General features: G+C 37.7%; 1 protein-coding gene across 1 annotated transcript in view; it reads left to right on the forward strand.

Annotated features, from left to right (window-relative positions):
• The first annotated feature begins 905 nt into the window (after positions 1–905).
• LOC5564104 (myogenic-determination protein) overlaps positions 906–17,861 on the forward strand; it is a 74,175-nt gene continuing 57,219 nt past the window's right edge. Inside the window, exon 1 of the mRNA XM_021838380.1 lies at positions 906–1,846. Within this exon, the coding sequence (XP_021694072.1) occupies positions 1,316–1,846 (531 nt within the window). The 5' untranslated portion in view covers positions 906–1,315. The remainder of the gene's footprint in view (positions 1,847–17,861) is intronic.

The following is a 17,861-nucleotide window of genomic DNA, read 5'->3' on the forward strand; positions in this document are numbered from 1 at the left end:
TTATAAGAATGGTTGTTTGCTCATAAAAACGTTTATTGTTGAATAACGTGCATATTCCAAGAGAAATTGCATACTTTTAGGCGTATTATGCAGAATAACATAGTTTAATTTTGGAATAAAATAATGATATACACGAGTTATAAGAATTTTGACATCATTTTCAGAAATTTTGAATTCTAAAATATGGTTAAATATGGTTGATTTCTCCCCAATGTGTCACTTTCAATTTTTGATATTAAAACCAATTTTATGAAATGTAAAATTTTATTTTATAAAAAATCGATTACATAAACTGATAGAGATCAATGAAGTACTGATTTTACCGAAATAAATTTGACAATATTTGAATTCGAAAGGATAACATGACAAAAAGTTGTGAACTAGTGATCGGTATATAACATATGAAATTTGAAATCGTCGATGGAAATTTTGTCAATGTTACGTCTGTTTATCTGTGGCCAAAGGATAAGCACCACTGTACTATACTCATATGTGATCAACATAAATGTGAATTGCTTGTCATGGTACCAATCAAATCTGAACGAAAATTTGAATTGAAAGCCCCGGTTTTTCATATTGAAAGGTCGGAAAATCACCTCCAAAAGCATCATCCCAACGCCTTAATCTAGGCACGCTGTAGCTCGACTATAACTTTTCCCGATCAGGATCTGCTCGCGTGGTGCGCAGCAGCATTTTCCTCTTCTTCGTTTATGGGAGGTACACCATCAAGTCCCGCCTCCTTCATACGAAAAATGAAAAGAAAAAACCCCGCACAACTAAGAAGCAATGCCGAAATTTGTCGCGCACTCGTGGAAAGTGTCACTAGAGACAGTTCCCGATACACGCACGATAATGTTGCTCGTGTGTGAAGGAAGATCAGCAACCGTGGATGGCACCGCATCGTCACAGAGTTGGAAAATCTTCTACCATGCTCACAGACGTTCTTCGGTTATTCAGTGCGGGATGTTCGGTCGGTTTGGCTAAGTAGGCGACAAACGCAAATTTGTGTCACCGGCACGCGGTGTGACAAACACGTTGAGGGAAAGTGTTGCGATGATCGTCGTCGTCCGGTGGAGGATCAAAGCAAGCCGTTTTCCTTCACGGCGGTAGTCTGTTCGTGGATTTCACCGCTGCTGTAAGCGGATGCCGTTTTTAGGGAAGCGTGCGTGCGTGCGTGAAATATTGATTACCTTTTTCGGAAAGGTAAAGAAGAATAGGAAGAAGACGAGTGTGAATAGCTGGTGCGAATCAAGCAGAAAAGTGAGTGTTTCGTGCGTGCGCGTTTGTTGATTCTGCAAAGTTGATCGAGTAGGCCATGACCAAGTTCAACAAGAATCTGTGCAGGAAGACGAATCAAGCAGTATCGATGAAGCAGGGTTACGAAATGGAGCATAAAAGCGGTGCAGCCGCGAGCATATTGGCAGCCAGTGGTGGTGTTGGAGGAGGATTCATGGGTGGGATTGGTTTCATGGGGGCAATGCAGCAACATCAACAGCAACATCAGCAGCGTGTCAGTGATAGTGAGTTTCTTTGTGGGGGTGGTGGGTACAATGGGAATGGTGGAAGTGGTGGTGGTGGAGGTGGCGGATTGACAGCCGAGCAGAAGTTAAAGCTAAACATACAACAGTTACAGATCAGACAGAAGCAGTTGCAGTTGCAGAACGAAGACTACGACGATAACAGTGTCAGTTCGGAGGATACCCATGTGCTGGCACCGGTCTCCGGATGTATGGCCAGTCCCAATAGGCCATGCTTGGCGTGGGCCTGCAAGGCCTGTAAGAAGAAGGGCGTTACGGTGGATCGGCGGAAAGCAGCCACATTGCGGGAAAGGCGGCGGTTGCGAAAGGTCAGTGATCTTTGAAAGATCATCTTTCTCTAGTAGTGAACCGAATCAGAAACTCAATAGTTAAAGGCAAGTTTAGCTTTTTTTTGGGGCCGAGGTAGAAGAAGGGTCCAGTAGCTGGAACAGGTGAAAGTTGAAAGGATAATCACAATAAAAACAAGCATTGCAATCGCTGTTATTGCGTGGAAAAAATCGAGGAAGCAGAGTATGTTTTTTTTTGGGGTGGACAATTTCACATAAGGATGTTTCGAATTAAGACTTTTGTCATAATGGACGTTTCGTATAAAGCAGTTTTACAGATAGCATTTTAAAGAATATATGGCTTCATTATTCCAAGTGCCAATTATAAGTAACGTGCCTAAAATTATGCGAAATGACCCACCCCCACTCTTTAACATTTGCTTCAGGATTCCGTAGGACCCAGGTTATTCAGAAAAATACTTACTGCAGTAAAATTATTTTTCAAGCTAACAATATGAACTGAAGTAAACCAGATCAATTTCAAATTCTTCAAAACATTTTGATCCGGATCGGCCAGCATATAAAATGTGTATTTTTTGACGTTGGATAACGTCTTACGGCAACATAGGGAGTCGGAGCCTATTCTTGGCACTTTTGATTCACTTCGGCAGTGGGGTTTTTTGTAAGCTACTGGGCTTATATTTGGCCACAATATGCGCCGTATTGAAGTGCTTCTTGTTGCAAATTTTCAGACAATTCGGCAGACAAAAAACCCCCCATGCCATAGTGAATCATGAAAGTGCCCAAGTAGCCCTGCACCCTACTGGGGCACAATTTCGAAAATCGCTCGCATCACGAAAAGTGGTTAGATTTTGACTGTTAATAACATACTAACGCCCGGATAGATTTTCGAGATTCTTGCAGCAATCGATTGGAAATCTTTCTACGAATCGACTCCAGAAAACTATTGATTTTTTTGACTTAGCTATTGATACATGAGTAAATATCGAGGCATGTCTTACTTTACATAAAAAAGCACTTTCTTCTTGCTGTTATAAGGTTTTGACGTTTTGAAGTTTACATGTACCGTAATTTCGGGTGAAATTGATCATTTTTCATGGTTTATCTTGTCTGTTTTCAATTATGTTGAAAATGCCAAACAACTGAATGCAGGAAAACAACTACGATGGTCAACCTCTTTGGCTCATGTGCCAAAATTTTCTAACAAATGTGTTTTAGTGCTAAACATCATCCCTTAAATAAAAAATCGGGGAATCCCGTTTCGGGGTGAAATTGATCACTTGTCAATGCGATTATTGTTATTTTTTGAAACGACTCTGCATAATGAATATGCTTGCGAAATTCTTAATAATGCAATATTTTAAGAAATAATAAATATAATAAATCTTCGAGCTGTTTAGTAGAATACCCAGGATTGGGAAAAAATCTGAAATTCACTCTACAGTAGTCAAACAAAGCTAATCACAGTCAGCGAAGCCAGTGAAACTCACGCCAATCGCTGCTGTAGGCAAAAAGCCTTGAAAATTGCAAAACACCCGTTGCTAAGGGCAACCCAAAATTACTGTAGAAAAATGTTCTATTTCCCGCTGCATTTCCCGAATTTAGAGCGTTCAATGACACTACTGATTTAGAGAAATTCATGTACCCAATATAGGCTACTTGATGAGATTCACGATTTTAAACTACTGTAGTGAGAGAGCCACGTGATTTTCGCGAAATTCAAGTCTACTACTATTACCATTCCCAGCACTGAGAATACCTATAAGTAGATGAAAAAACCGAATTTAGTACTATACCATTTAATTCCACTAGAGTTTGTATCCTTTGACAGATACGCGTATTTCGATCTCAACTGTAAGGCCGTCTTCAGTGTCGTGTACTAGACTCGACTCTAGTACACGACACTGAAGACGGCCTTACAGTTGAGGTCGAAATACGCGTATCTGTCAAAGGATACAAACTCTAGTGGAATTAAATGGTATAGTACTAAATTCGGTTTTTTCATCTACTTACTAATAATGAATAGTTAATTTTAAGAATTGCAATGAATAATAAATCAATAAATAAATAAAATAATAAATAATAATAAATAAATAAATAAATAAAACTTGAACGGCCATTTTGGAAAGTTCTCAACCCAGTTTTTTGAGAACTTGTAATCAGAAGACACAGTGTGTTTGTTTGACAAACTGAGACATGAATTTGCGAAAAAATACGCGTTCTAGTGAGGCTCGAACTCACGACTCCGTGTACGCTAGACCGGCGCTTTAACCAACTAAGCTACAGAACACCTTATGATTCTGCGGAATAGAAAGCCAAACTGAATCCGAGTACTAACTATAAACGCATCTCTTTTCGCAAATCCATGTCTTTTTCGGACTTAGATGCCAAACCCCCAACACGCTCACGTATGTATCTCCCGATCGCAAGTGAGAGCGAATTGTTTATGGATACTGAGTTCTTACGCTCTACAACCCATGCTTCAACTTTGCCGAATATCTCGAATCAGTATTTCCGCATCTAGATGTTGCATTTTTCAAAAACATAATTATAACCCTGATTTTTTTGCTACCGATTTTTTTTACGAACCCCCGCTAATGGTCGCAAAAAGAGGTTGGGATGTGTTTTACATGTTTACTGAGAATTCTTGTACACTGAGGCAAAAAAACTTAATAGTTTCTTAAGGAATAATTATGATTTGGCGCCACAACGATTATTGTTGAAATTTGTAAGTTTTACTTATGACTTTGGTGAAGAATTTCAGTAATGAATTTCATAAGTCAATCAATGAAATTCGGTAATAATCGCAATGATAATAACTCGAATCGAATTATCAATCGATAATGTTGTTCGCCTTTTATTTCAGGCGTGCACAAAAATTGACATGTTTTGATAACATGTGATCTGTTTTCGATTAACTTGTAGCCAACATCGAAAGGGGAGTAGTTCTTCTAGCGATTGTTATGATAAATATTTCAAGTAATTGTTGTTAAAGAATTCAAAGCTCTCACTTATGAAACTTATGATCCCATTTTCGAAATTTTTAAGCGTACAATGAAACCATAATTTGGCTGGTTCATAAGTCTTGCTTTATGAAAAACCTAAGTATTTTTGCCTCAGTGTAGCCATTCTCATAGATTTCTTGTGTGGCATCCTTAATCAATAAATGGCGAGGCTACCTTAGAATCCTTAGGTAGATTATTGATTTATTCGTAACCATGGTAATAATCTGCAGATTTTTGGCAAAATCTTCAATGAATTCCTGCCTATTTTAGATTAATATCAATTATTACTCCTCCATGATACAGTCATGAGTAATATCGAACGCATAATTTCGAAGGCATTCTGAGAAGGCCTTTAAACTTTGGGCTTTTGTGGAAATATTGTCTAAATGTAAATACACCCGATTCTGTTTTTGCACGGATTTTTTTACACGGCCGTGCAAAAAAAGTTTCCATACATTTTTTTCCGCCAAAACCTTATTTTTGCATGAAACGTCGAGAATTAGTGTTACTTTTTTTGCACGGTTTTTGAAATTTTGAACAGAAAACTTTTTTTACACGGTACGCATCCCCCGAGCAAAAACAGAATCGGGTGTACACAGAGCACAATTTGTTCTTCATATAATTCCAAAATCTCTCCGAATTTTCTATCAATTTACGCTGGTGCATAACATCATTCTAAGTTTCGCCCACTTGACTGAAAATAGATATCCTAGAAGGTTGTATTCACCTAGTCAAATATTTACTTATTATGGTAATCGCCTATCTCGATGCGTGGGAAATTTCTTGCAAGAAATGCTCAAGAAAAGCATTTTTCTTTGATCGCAGTACGTAGTTGAAAAGAAATGTCAAGCCAAATAGAGCTCACTGTACAAAATGTCTTGACCATTTCTTGCGCAGAAATTTTTACTTTTTTTGAGCGGAACAGCATACCTTTACCTTTACTTGGAGTATTTAAAAAAATAAAAAAATAAACATTAATAAAACCTTGGATTAAATTTGTCAAATTTGTGAATAATTCTGTGTTTCCTAATATAAAACATTCAAGAATAAGCAGATAGAGAATTAACATAACCTACTTGAAAGTTAGTGTTTAATTCAGACACTTTTTTTATATCCTTTACTAATACAAATGTTATACTAGTAAAATGGTATTGCTAGCAGTTGCCAGTATTTGACAGGGTTTTCTATCAAATGTCAGAAAAAGTCGCAGCATCATGATGTTATCCGGTTTTGCATTTTAAAACATCCGGGAATTGGAAAACTGATTTTGACATCCTGATCTCGGCTCGCGGCCTCGCTTCTGGTAGCAATCTCGTGTTTCTTGTGACCGGCACAGCTGATCCGTAAACGGAAGTGTCGTAAAAAAAACGGTTGAAGTGATCTCATCTCAACTCATCTTCCAATTCCGAAGTAATGAAAATCGGTACGTTTAACAATTATTGGGCATTAAATGTACCAGTACCAGTGCTGGGAATGGTAATAGTAGTAGACTTGAATTTCACGAAAATCACGTGGCTCTTCCAGTACAGCAGTTCAAAAACGTGAATCTCATCAAGTAGCCTATGTTCGGTGCATGAATTTTCTAAAACATTAGTGTCATTGAAGGCACTAAATGCGGGAAATAGAACATTTTTCTACAGTAATTTTGGATTGCCATTAGCAACAGGTGTTTTGCAATTTTCAAGACTTTTTGCCAACAGCAGCGATGGGGCGTGAGCTAGGACGGCGTGAGTTTCACTGGCTACGCTGACTGTGATTGGCTTTGCTTGGCTACTGTAGAGTGAATTTCAGATTTTTTTCCCAGCCCTGATCAGTACACTTTCTGCATGTAAGTACAGCCAACTCTCCCTTACTCGATATTCCGTATCTCGATACCGAGTTAGAGAACCATAGTGAAAGTTGGATTTCATGGCTACCTCGATAATCCCTTGGGACGTATTTGCACTGGTTTTGTGTTCTATAACTCCATATCTTCCTAATTGTCTATCGAGTTATGGAGAGTTGACTGTAGTAATACACACTGAGGCAAAAAAACTTAATAATTTCTTAGGGAATAATTATGATTTGGCGCCACAACGATTATTATTGGAAATTTTAAGTTTTACTTATGATTCTGGTGATGAATATCAGTAATAAATTTCATAAGTCAATCGATGAAATTCGCAAATAAACGCAATGATAATAACTTAATTCGATTTATCAATCGATAATTTTATTAGCCTTTTATTTCAGGCGTGCTCAAAAATTGACATGTTTTGATAACATGTGATCTGTTTTCGATTAACTTGTAGCCAACATCGAAAGCGGAGTAGTTCTTCTAGCGATTGCTATGATTATTATTTCAAGTAATTCTTGTTAAAGAATTCAAAGCTCTCACTTATGAAACTTATGATCCCATTTTCGAAATGTTTAAGCGTGCAATGAAACCATAATTTGGCTGGTTCATAAGTCTTGATTTATGGAAAACCTAAGTATTTTTGTCTCAGTGCAGTCATCTCTCCCTTACTCGATATTGAAGGGACCATCGAGTTAGGGAGGTAGGGTAGATGTACCAATAGTGGAGGTACTAAGCACGATTGAATTTCGTTTAACCGCCTAAATTCAAGAAGGGCCATTAATGTACATGTTAATATTGTAACGGGAAGTAACGACCATTGACTTTATGAAAAAAACGATTTCATCGCGGTGATAGTAATGATTATTTATTGTTGTAAATCAATTTGTGCAGAGACTTTCTAGACGTTAAAGTAAGAAACAATGCTTAAATTTATAATATAAATTTGATTTATTGTTTGACAAAAGATGGTTTCGTTTTTCTCTTTGTTTACTTTTTGGAGATGAGGCCTTTTCAATTGTTAGTCTTGAGATTCCTCGAAACTGCGGAATGTTAATAAAACTTTGAAATGATGTCCGGTAAGATTTTCGGCAGAAGTCTGTCCAAGACAAGAGGGGGCAACGGCCCTCCCCTGCCCCCTCTGGCTACGCCCATGGCTATCAAAACGCTACTAGACCTAAGATTGCCAAGTTGGTAAGGTCTCTAAAGTCTTTGTTTTATACAAAGTTACTTTTTGCCTTAATCTACTCGCAATGAACTCTAGTGCAAACTTCTAGAGGCTTCTGAGACAATAACGCGACTATTCCACAAGTTCAGGTCCCGCTGAACGGTTCAGGAATTCTAGTGATTTTTCTCCAAAGTTTCCTTTTGGAACACTTTCAGGTACTCCTTAAGGGGTACTACCAACAATTTCTCAAGGGATACTTAAAGAAATTTCTTCATAATTTGTTCCAGAAAATCCTACACCACTCAAACGCTCTACTAGGGTAAATCGCCAAATGTTGAACGGTTAAGATAGACGTTTTTTTGTTATTTGATTTTCATGGAAATTTTGATAGAAAGGTTGCTAAAAAAGCATTCAACACCGTAGGCGATTGTTTAACATTATTTCTGTAACATTTTAAGCACGGTAATGTCCATTTTTAATTGAAAAAATATATATTTAAAAATATAGTTCTATACCCAATTGTTGAACACATACATAACCCATCTTATCCTAATGTTGAACGATTGTCGCTAAATGTTGACCGTTTTACTCCCGCATTCATTCAACTTGCAAGTTGGCGCTCCTCGTCGGTTGTGATGCCAGGGTTAGGTCCCTGACCACTCTGGGCTGAAACGGAAGTGAATCGTCCCCTACGACACTCCATAGACTTTGGCGGCTTCTCCTAATGTACATTATTTTCGACATTACAGCATCAATCGCGAGATTGAGGTTATACTCCGGATAAATCGGCTGCCGATGCGTAATTTCAATCATGGTGTAAACAAACAAACGGTGATGGCATTGATGCCATAGTGAAGATAGTGAAATTCGAAAAAAAAAGAATCAGATTGGCTATGGGAATGGGATGCAATTAATTATACTTTTCTGAATTGCGTTTTTCACCATTGCAACATACACCATTATAGGATTTTTTATAATAATTATTCAACAGATATTTGAAGCAAAAAATAATACTATATTGTGTAATGCAATATTCCATTTCAATATAGGTGTTTGGTACGAAAATAAAAAATCTGGCAATACTGTTGATGAAACCAAGCCTTTCATGTTATGCTAGTGTTCAACAAATGGAAAATGTACGTGAAATGAAAGTGCAATTGAAAATGATTTTATGTAATTAATAGATACTAGTAAATTGTACGGATGTTTAGAAAATAACTGAAGTAGACTTTTACTGATATCGTGAATAGGTGCTTAACCCAATATACGTAGTATGTTTTACCACACAGCTTATTTCATAGCCGCCCCAGCTTAAGTTATTTTTTAAGAGAATTGAAATTTTCGTTCCACCTACCGATAAAAATTTTCAATAAATATTTCTTTTCAGAAATTGATGTGCTAATTAATTTATTGTGTCCAATAGTACAGCTAACTTACAAAATAATCTGTATAATTTATTGAAACTGTTTGAAAATGGTTCAATTTCCTGTTTTAACATGGTTTGTACAGATCGTTCAACATTTGGGTAGCGTTCAACAATTAGCGAATTACCCTACCTTCAATAAGTTTCACAGAGATACCTCTGAAATATTTTTATTGTGTTTTTACTGTTTTTTTTCTCCAATGTTATCAGTTGTTACTTCTAGGAGATTTCCCAAGTATCCTATAGGAGTTCCTCTTGGTCATACTAAGTTTTTGCAAAAAAAAAAAATCGTTTCGAAATTTTTCTAAGAAACCGTGCAATAATTTCTGCGTCGCTTTTTTCATTTATTCCTGGCATTTCCATAAGGATTATTTTAAAAATTCATCTACCATTACTCTCAGGAATTGATCCAAAAACTCCTTCAGGCATTATTCATTGAAATCTTTTAAAAGCTTTTTTAAGAGTTCGACGAAAATCAATCACATTCTGTAGCTTATTATTATGGAGAAGAATTTAATGTAACCGAAATGACCTTAATTAACTCTTAGATTGTTTATTTAAATAACTTATATATTCCATTTGTTTTGCTTTTTTAATTTTTAATTCTTCACGCAGAATCTTCTGTAATGTACCCACGAGTGTTTTCAAGAATTCGATGAAAAATCTTGCACCGCAAACTTTCCCCCGAATTTTTTTACATCCATTTATCATTTGTTGTTCATTTGTTGCATTGCAATACTATGAAATTTGAAAAACTTCTATGAACTCTAGTAGTTCCTTGAAAACAGGAATTTTGCCACTACGAGCTTTCTACCGAATAAGGTATTGGTATATTATATTGGTCGTGTAAAACGGTGTCCGACCATTTGGCCGAATGACGTTTGGCCAAATGCCATCTGGTGAAACGGGACGTTTGGCCAAATTACGAACAAAAAATAATCAAATTGCTATGCTGATGTATAGGATTCCCAATTGTGGCCCAATCTGATTGTTGCGATGAATTTGTGGTGAAACTGGCAACACTGAGGTGTTTGCATATAGCTTTGTGAAAATGTATTGGATCGGATTAGTTGTAGATTGAAATAGAATAAGAAAGGGTGGCGGGTTTGTTCCTCGGAGGTAATTGTAGAAGAAACTAGAATGTAAGTAATTTTGTTCTTTATTTTGTATGCAATAAATATATTTTGTTAATAAATTTTAGCTTTGAAGCTGTGTACCATAAACACTGCTGTCGAGAGGTTTCTCATTCAAACCAGAGGTAACGACCCCCAACACTGATCATCTAATTAATTTGCTGATTTTTATGATATTACTCGATATTACTTGACGTCATACTAGTCATTTTATAAGTGCTAGAAGAGGACGATTTAATCGATCCGTCAATATAGGACGAAATCGCTTCAAGACTCTAGCTGATGATTGATTTGTCTACGGATTACCAACGGTATGCTACGGTTTGAAGTGTTTTTTAATAATCTCATCAGAAAGTTTTCCTTCTTTTAAACATAGGCGGCTTTTCTTTCGAGTTAAACTGGTTTCATTACTTTCGGCAATAATTTAGCTTATATTTTAATTAGGAATTTGACCTTCTGTAAATCATCGGCATTTCTTGAAGGTTATACAGATATAACGATTATTTGCATTACAATTGCTTGAATTTTTATAAATGATTTTTCCTTCTTTGATCATAGGCTGTTCATTCAAGAGAAAACTATTTTTCCTATTGGCATTGAAGGGAAAACTTGTATTTAGTACGATTCGAGAGATCGAAGTCAACCGATCCTACAGAAGGAAAAATAAGTCGTAAACCCTTTTTAGTTACTGTCAAAAGCAGACTACAAATGCTATGTAAAAAACTCTGCTGGCAGCTATTACCGCTAGCAGAGAAGTGAATAATTGTTTACATTTCGGATGTCCTTCTTTCAGCACTGACTGTTTCTTGAACTGAAACTAAAGAGTTTATTATTAACAAATCAATGATGAATTATCCTTGTTTTAAAAAAAGCTGTTCTTTGAAATTCAGCTTCAAAATGCATTACAAATGCATACTAACTGTACTTCACAACTGTTTTCAATTTCGGCCCAACGGCATTCGGCCAAATGGCATTCGGCTAAATTACTTTTTTGGCCAACGGCATTCGGCCAAATGACCCGGAACCTTGTAAAACATAAGCAGTGAGAACTCAGAATGCGACATCTTCTTGGCACAATCTCCTTTTTCATGATGCTTCTTAGTTACTAAAATAATGACGTGATTTTCAATCTCAAACCACTTATGACATTAGAAGCTACTGCTTCTATTATTTATATTGTATTCTTACCTTGATTTTTACTTATTCTTATTACTTTCTTTTCATTACCAACTTATTGTATTCTTTTTCTTAGAAAGAACTTTTTACTATTCTTCTACTTATTACTTACTGTTTCTATTCTTTCTTCTTAGTAGTTAATGTTATGAAATATTCCAAATTACTACAGTATTAATTCTTATTTAAAATGTAGTTTTTGAGACACATGTTAATCATAATGACTAAATAATCGGTCATTATTTAATCATTATTTGATCACTATTTTGATCATTTTAGTCACCAAAGTCATTATTATTTTGCCGGCTGACCACCTGGAGCATGCACAGCATAGCTGACTATCACGCTTATTCTACTAGTCTGGTGAGTCGCTTTCACCTTTACGCTTTAAGCGAAGTATGCACTTCAACAGAAAAGTAATCGCCTATCTTGATGCGTGGGAAATTTCTTGCACGAAATGCTCAAGAAAAGCATTTTTCTTCGATCGCAGTACGCAGTTGAAAAGAAATGTCAAGTCAAATGGAGCTCACTGTAGGAAATTTCTTGGGCAGAATTTTTTACTTTTCTTGAGCGGAACAGCATACTTAGCTTTACGCTTAAAGCCTGATTTGCTACTGAAAAGGAATCGCTAAAAAAATTTCTCGCCGATTCCTTGCAGAAAATTTCTACAGCGACTTCCATTTGAAGTGACAGTTCTTTTCAACTGCATACTGTGATCAGAAAAAAGTGCATTCTTGATCGATTCCTTGCAGAAATTTCCCATGCATCAAGATAGGCCGAGAAATTACTTGTCAGCAGCGAATCAGGCTTAATCTGCGAGTCGGATGAGGTGAGATAACAAAAGTCGACTCGATTCCAGTTGCTTATTATTAAGGCTTGCTTATTCAACCAGTCGTGTGAGATGAGTAATTTGCTCAACAAAGCCTGATTCGTCGCTGACAAGGAATTTCTCAGCCTATGTTGATGCATTGGAAATTTCTGCAAGGAATTGATCAAGAATACGTTTTTTTTCTGATCGCAGTACGCAGTTGAAAAGAAATGTCAATTCCAATGAAAGTCGCTGTAGAAAATGTCTGCATTTTCAACTCGATAAGTAGTGTAAAACACGCTTAATGGTCAGATATGGCAAAAAAAATCTGTTGATGTTCTGCCTTACAAGTTACAAATTGTGATTAAAGGCCGGTTTGCTACTGACAAGAAAAGGAATCGCCTATCTCGATGCGTGGAAAATTTCTCCCAAAAAATGGTCAAGAAAATCACTTTTTTTCTGATCGCAATACGCAGTTGAGAAGAAATGTTACTTCAAAGGGGGCTCTCTGTAGGAAATTTCTTGACCCTTTCAGTCAAGGAATTTCTTTACTTTTCTTGAGCGAAACAGCATACTTAGCTTAAGGGTCGTTTTCGATATGAAAATTTAAACAACTCGCAAAGATGAGTGAATTGACTCATTTCAGTTCATTTAAGCCCAATATTAAATTAAAGGCACATATTTCTAGCTTCAATGAACCCCAATGAACTCCCCCTGGAAAATAAACAAGTAGTCTGCACAGTCTGGCGGATAGAACTATCGGAGCCAATCGAACATGACAGGTAGAGAGTGCTTGAATCGGTGTCTTTGGTGTGACCGTAATAATATTGAAATCAAAGAATACTTACTTGACACCTGATACTTGGAGGGCAACAATTCCTTGCTATTGCGTTGAATCTACGCCGAATGAAGAAGCCTTCTCCATTGGACCCGGTCCAGGGCCAATCGCTTTCAGTCGCCCTGAACGTTAAGCGGCCTTAAATCATCCACAACTGCAAAAAGCCATCTGGTGCGAGGTCTTCCACGGAGGCGACGGCCTGGTTCTCTGCTGAATATTAAATTAGCTTGACGTTCCTCCGACATGTGAGCTACATGAGTTCCTATAGTGGAGAATTACATAAGAAAACAACGGATACCGCAACTATAGGAACACAAATTAAAAATATAGCGCAACTAAAGGAACAGTGTACCAATAGTGGAGGTATTATTTTCCACTGACATGCCGTGGTGTCAGTGGAAAATAATACCTCCACTATTGGTACACTGTTCCTTTAGTTGCGCTATATTTTTAATTTGTGTTCCTATAGTTGCGGTACCCGTTGTTTTCTTATGAGATCCTCCCCTATAGGAACACTTTACCGCAACTATTGGTACTTATAAGAAATGTTTTAGCAGTTTTAGTGATATTTCATCAGTTTTAAAGCAATTTGAACGCTTTTTTCAACTATTTCGTGTATCAACAAGCAAATGCATCGACTGATAGTGTCGGTTCTGTGGCTAATGTAAAAAAATAAGTGAAAACAGCACTACCGCAACTATAGGAACACCCACAACTAAGGGAACACTTACCCTATCGAGTTACAGAACACAAAACCAGTGCAACTGCTATCTAAGGCAGGGACGAAAAAAATCATGCTCACTATATTTACTCAATTTGCTGATCAAAGTATCCATCAAAGTAACCGCACCACCACCAATATGAGTGTACCAATGAAGATGACACAAAAGTAGATGAAGAAAACAAACAACGATGCCCGTATGACGTTGGTGTTTTTGATTATCAGAATCAGAAGGGCTCAATTTCATAACGCCAAAGGGGGTGGGTGTCCTTAGAATGTTGCGGCTCATACAAAATTTGTAAATATTCATACAAAAAGTGTTACGAGGGGGTGGGTGGGTGTCAAAAGTCGCCATTTTCGGCGTTATGAAATAAATGAATGAACCCGAAGAGTGTCAGTTTTAGAAAATTGATTATCAATGAAGTTCATATTAATTAAACAATATTCTGCTATACGAGTAATGAACGATCCGATGCACGGAATCGGTTATATTGACGCCTCTTTAGTGTTCTTCGTGCAAAAAATACAACTTCCCGAACCGGAATGTAAAAAAGTCAAGCTGGTTAGAAAGAATATCATTTTTTGTTTCCGATAATCACAAAGGGGTTGAGTATCAGCAGGCTGAAAGGAAAATGAAAATCTTGCGGCAAGCGATTTGCCAATCTTTGTTGTGTTCTCAAGGTGAGGTTAAAAACAAATAAAAATCAACGAAGATTCTACCCAGCAAGTGTCAATATAGGCGAGGGTAGATTGAGTATTTTCGTCCCTGATCAAAGGGACCATCGAGTTAGCCATGAAAACCAACTTTAACTATGGTTCTCTAACTCGATATCGAGATACGGAATATCGAGTAAGGGAGAGTTAACTGAACTTTCCAATACATGGCTGCCGAAACAAATGGCCTACTGAGCCAAAAAACGGCTATTCTTGTAAATAGGGACACAAAATTTGTCCCAATCACAGAATTTATCCGTAGAGACATTGTTGCGATCAAAGTAGAGGTGCCAACTATCCGTGGGAAAACGGAGGTATGTATTGCTTCTGCTTACTTTCCTGGAGATGTTGAAGATGTGCCTCCATGCTCTGTCGTTCATTTTGTCAACTACTGTAAGAAAATTAATGCCCAATTTATAATAGGGTGCGATGCAAATGCCCATCATACAATTTGGAGCAGCACCGATATTAATAAAAGAGGAGAAGATCTTTTAAACTACATGTCGTCTAACAACATAGACATATGTAATAGAGGTGATTCTCCTACTTTTGTAAACTCTATCCGACAAGAGGTTCTTGATCTCACGATCTGTAGCGACTTGTTATCGGAGAAGATTGTGAACTGGCATGTTTCTGATGAAGAATCATTGTCAGATCATAAACAAATCCGGTTCGATTTTAAAGCTGGATCAGAAATAACAGAAAGCTATAGAAACCCGAAGAAAACCAATTGGGATCTCTATCGTTTTCATTTAACGAATAAGAATTCGTATAACGGTGAACAGTTCACGACTGTTTCACAACTGGAAAATGCCTCTGATGGGATCATTGACCAAATGGTCTCATCTTATCATGCTAGCTGTCCTATTCAACAAAGGTCATCTAACAGGGATGTGCCTTGGTGGAATGACAAGCTGGCAGGATTGAGGAAGAAATCCAGGCGGTTGTTCAATAGAGCAAAGATCACTTTAGATTGGGTTGAATACAAAAAAGCCCTAACAGAATACAACAGAGAACTAAGGCACGCCAAACGTAAGGACTGGAGACGGGTATGTGAAACCATCAACAACGCTCCTGCAGCTGCAAGGCTGCACAAAGTCCTTTCAAAAGACCATTCAAATGGTCTAGGTTGCCTTAAAAAAGAAGACGGCAGTTATACTGTTGACTCTTCTGAAACACTGGAAGTAATGATGAGAACTCATTTCCCTGAATCGATCCCATATTCGGATGAAGAACAGGTCTCAGATGAGGCAAGACATGTATGGTCGATAAATGCGTATCAGAAAGCTTGTGAAATCTTCACGCCTTCGAGGGTCGAATGGGCATTGAGTTCTTTTCAGCCTTTCAAATCTGCCGGGAAAGATGATATTTTCCCAGCCTTACTGCAACAAGGAAAAGAGACGCTTTGTCCGCTCTTAACCGAAATATTCAAAGCAAGTGTTGCGCTTTCATATATTCCAAAAGCGTGGCAAAAGGTTCGAGTTGTCTTCATTCCAAAAGCTGGAAGAAAGGATAAAACAACTCCCAAAGCCTTTAGACCTATAAGCCTTTCCTCTGTTCTTTTAAAGACAATGGAAAAAATAATTGATGACTTCATCAAGTCAACAAGTTTAATAGAAATGCCTCTTTGTAAATACCAATTTGCGTATCAATCAGGTAAATCTACCATTACGGCGCTGCAGTCGCTGGTAAATAAAATCGAGAAATCTCTTGAAGCCAAAGAAATAGCCGTGGTTGCTTTTCTCGATATTGAAGGAGCATTCGATAATGCATCCTATAGCTCTATGAGTTCAGCCATGGAAGCAAGGGGCTTGGATAAAAGTGTTATCGAATGGGTTATGACCATGCTCAAGGGTCGCACAATTTCTGCTGATCTAGGAGGTGCGCAAATATCTATAAGATCTACGAAGGGATGTCCTCAAGGAGGAGTGTTATCGCCCTTACTGTGGTCTCTTGTAGTAGACGAACTCCTTAGAAATTTAATAGATCAAGGTTTTGAGGTAATAGGATATGCCGACGATGTGGCCATCTTAGTTCGTGGAAAGTTTGATAACACGATTTCCGATCGGTTGCAAACTGCGTTAAACATTACTCTCAAATGGTGTAGGAAAGAGGGGTTAAACGTAAACCCTTCAAAAACTACTATCGTGCCTTTTACCAGAAGGAAAAAGGTAAAGCTTATACAGCCTTCTTTGAATGGAGTTCAAATTCAATTTTCGGAAGAAGTTAAACACCTTGGTGTTACTTTGGATAAGAAATTGAACTGGAACTCTCATCTGAGCAAGGTCATAAGTAAGGGTACTAATGCCCTATGGGTCTGCAATAAAGCCCTAGGAAAAACTTGGGGACTGCGACCTAATATGGTAAACTGGATTTATTCAGCAATAGTCCGACCAAAAATTAGTTATGCTTCACTGGTATGGTGGCCCAAGACAAATGAGGTAACCGCTCAGAAGAAGCTGGCTAAGTTGCAGAGACTTGCTTGTATATCAATGACAGGGGCAATGAAAAGTACACCATCGGTTGCCTTGGATGCCCTTCTTAATATACTGCCTTTGCATCAATTCATTAAACTGCAAGCTGCAAAAAATGCCTTGCAGTTTATTCGTTATAATAAAATACTAGATGGTGATTTGATTGGTCACATGAAAATCATCAAGGAATTCAATTTGAATTCAGATAACAAAACAATAGAAGATTGGATGACAACGAAGACCAACTATGATGTTCCCTTTAAAGTGGTTAAACCAAGCCACTATACTTGGGATTCTGGTGGGCCAAGTTTACGTGCAGGTTCTATTGTGTTTTATACCGACGGGTCAAAGATGGGCGACAATACCGGAGCTGGAGTTTTCGGTCCTGGTATCAGCAAGGTAATCGCTATGGGGCGCAGTCCCACCGTGTTCCAAGCTGAAATACAAGCCATCATTGACTGTACAAATGTTTGTCTCAAAAGAAACTATAGGTTTGCAAAGATCTGTATTTTCTCAGACAGTCAAGCAGCTTTGAATGCTCTAAAGGCATTCACATGTAGATCAAAGTTAGTGTGGGAATGCATTCTTTCTTTGAAGCAATTGGCCAGTAGGAACGAAGTTACATTGTACTGGGTGCCCGGCCATTGTGGAATTGAGGGGAATGAAATCGCCGACAATCTAGCAAGACAGGGTGCAGCTTCGAGCTTTGTCGGCCCTGAACCGTTCTGTGGTATTCCTGAGTGCA

Source organism: Aedes aegypti, chromosome 1 (genome assembly GCF_002204515.2).
Source record: "Aedes aegypti strain LVP_AGWG chromosome 1, AaegL5.0 Primary Assembly, whole genome shotgun sequence".
Classification (NCBI taxonomy): Eukaryota; Metazoa; Arthropoda; class Insecta; order Diptera; family Culicidae; genus Aedes; species Aedes aegypti.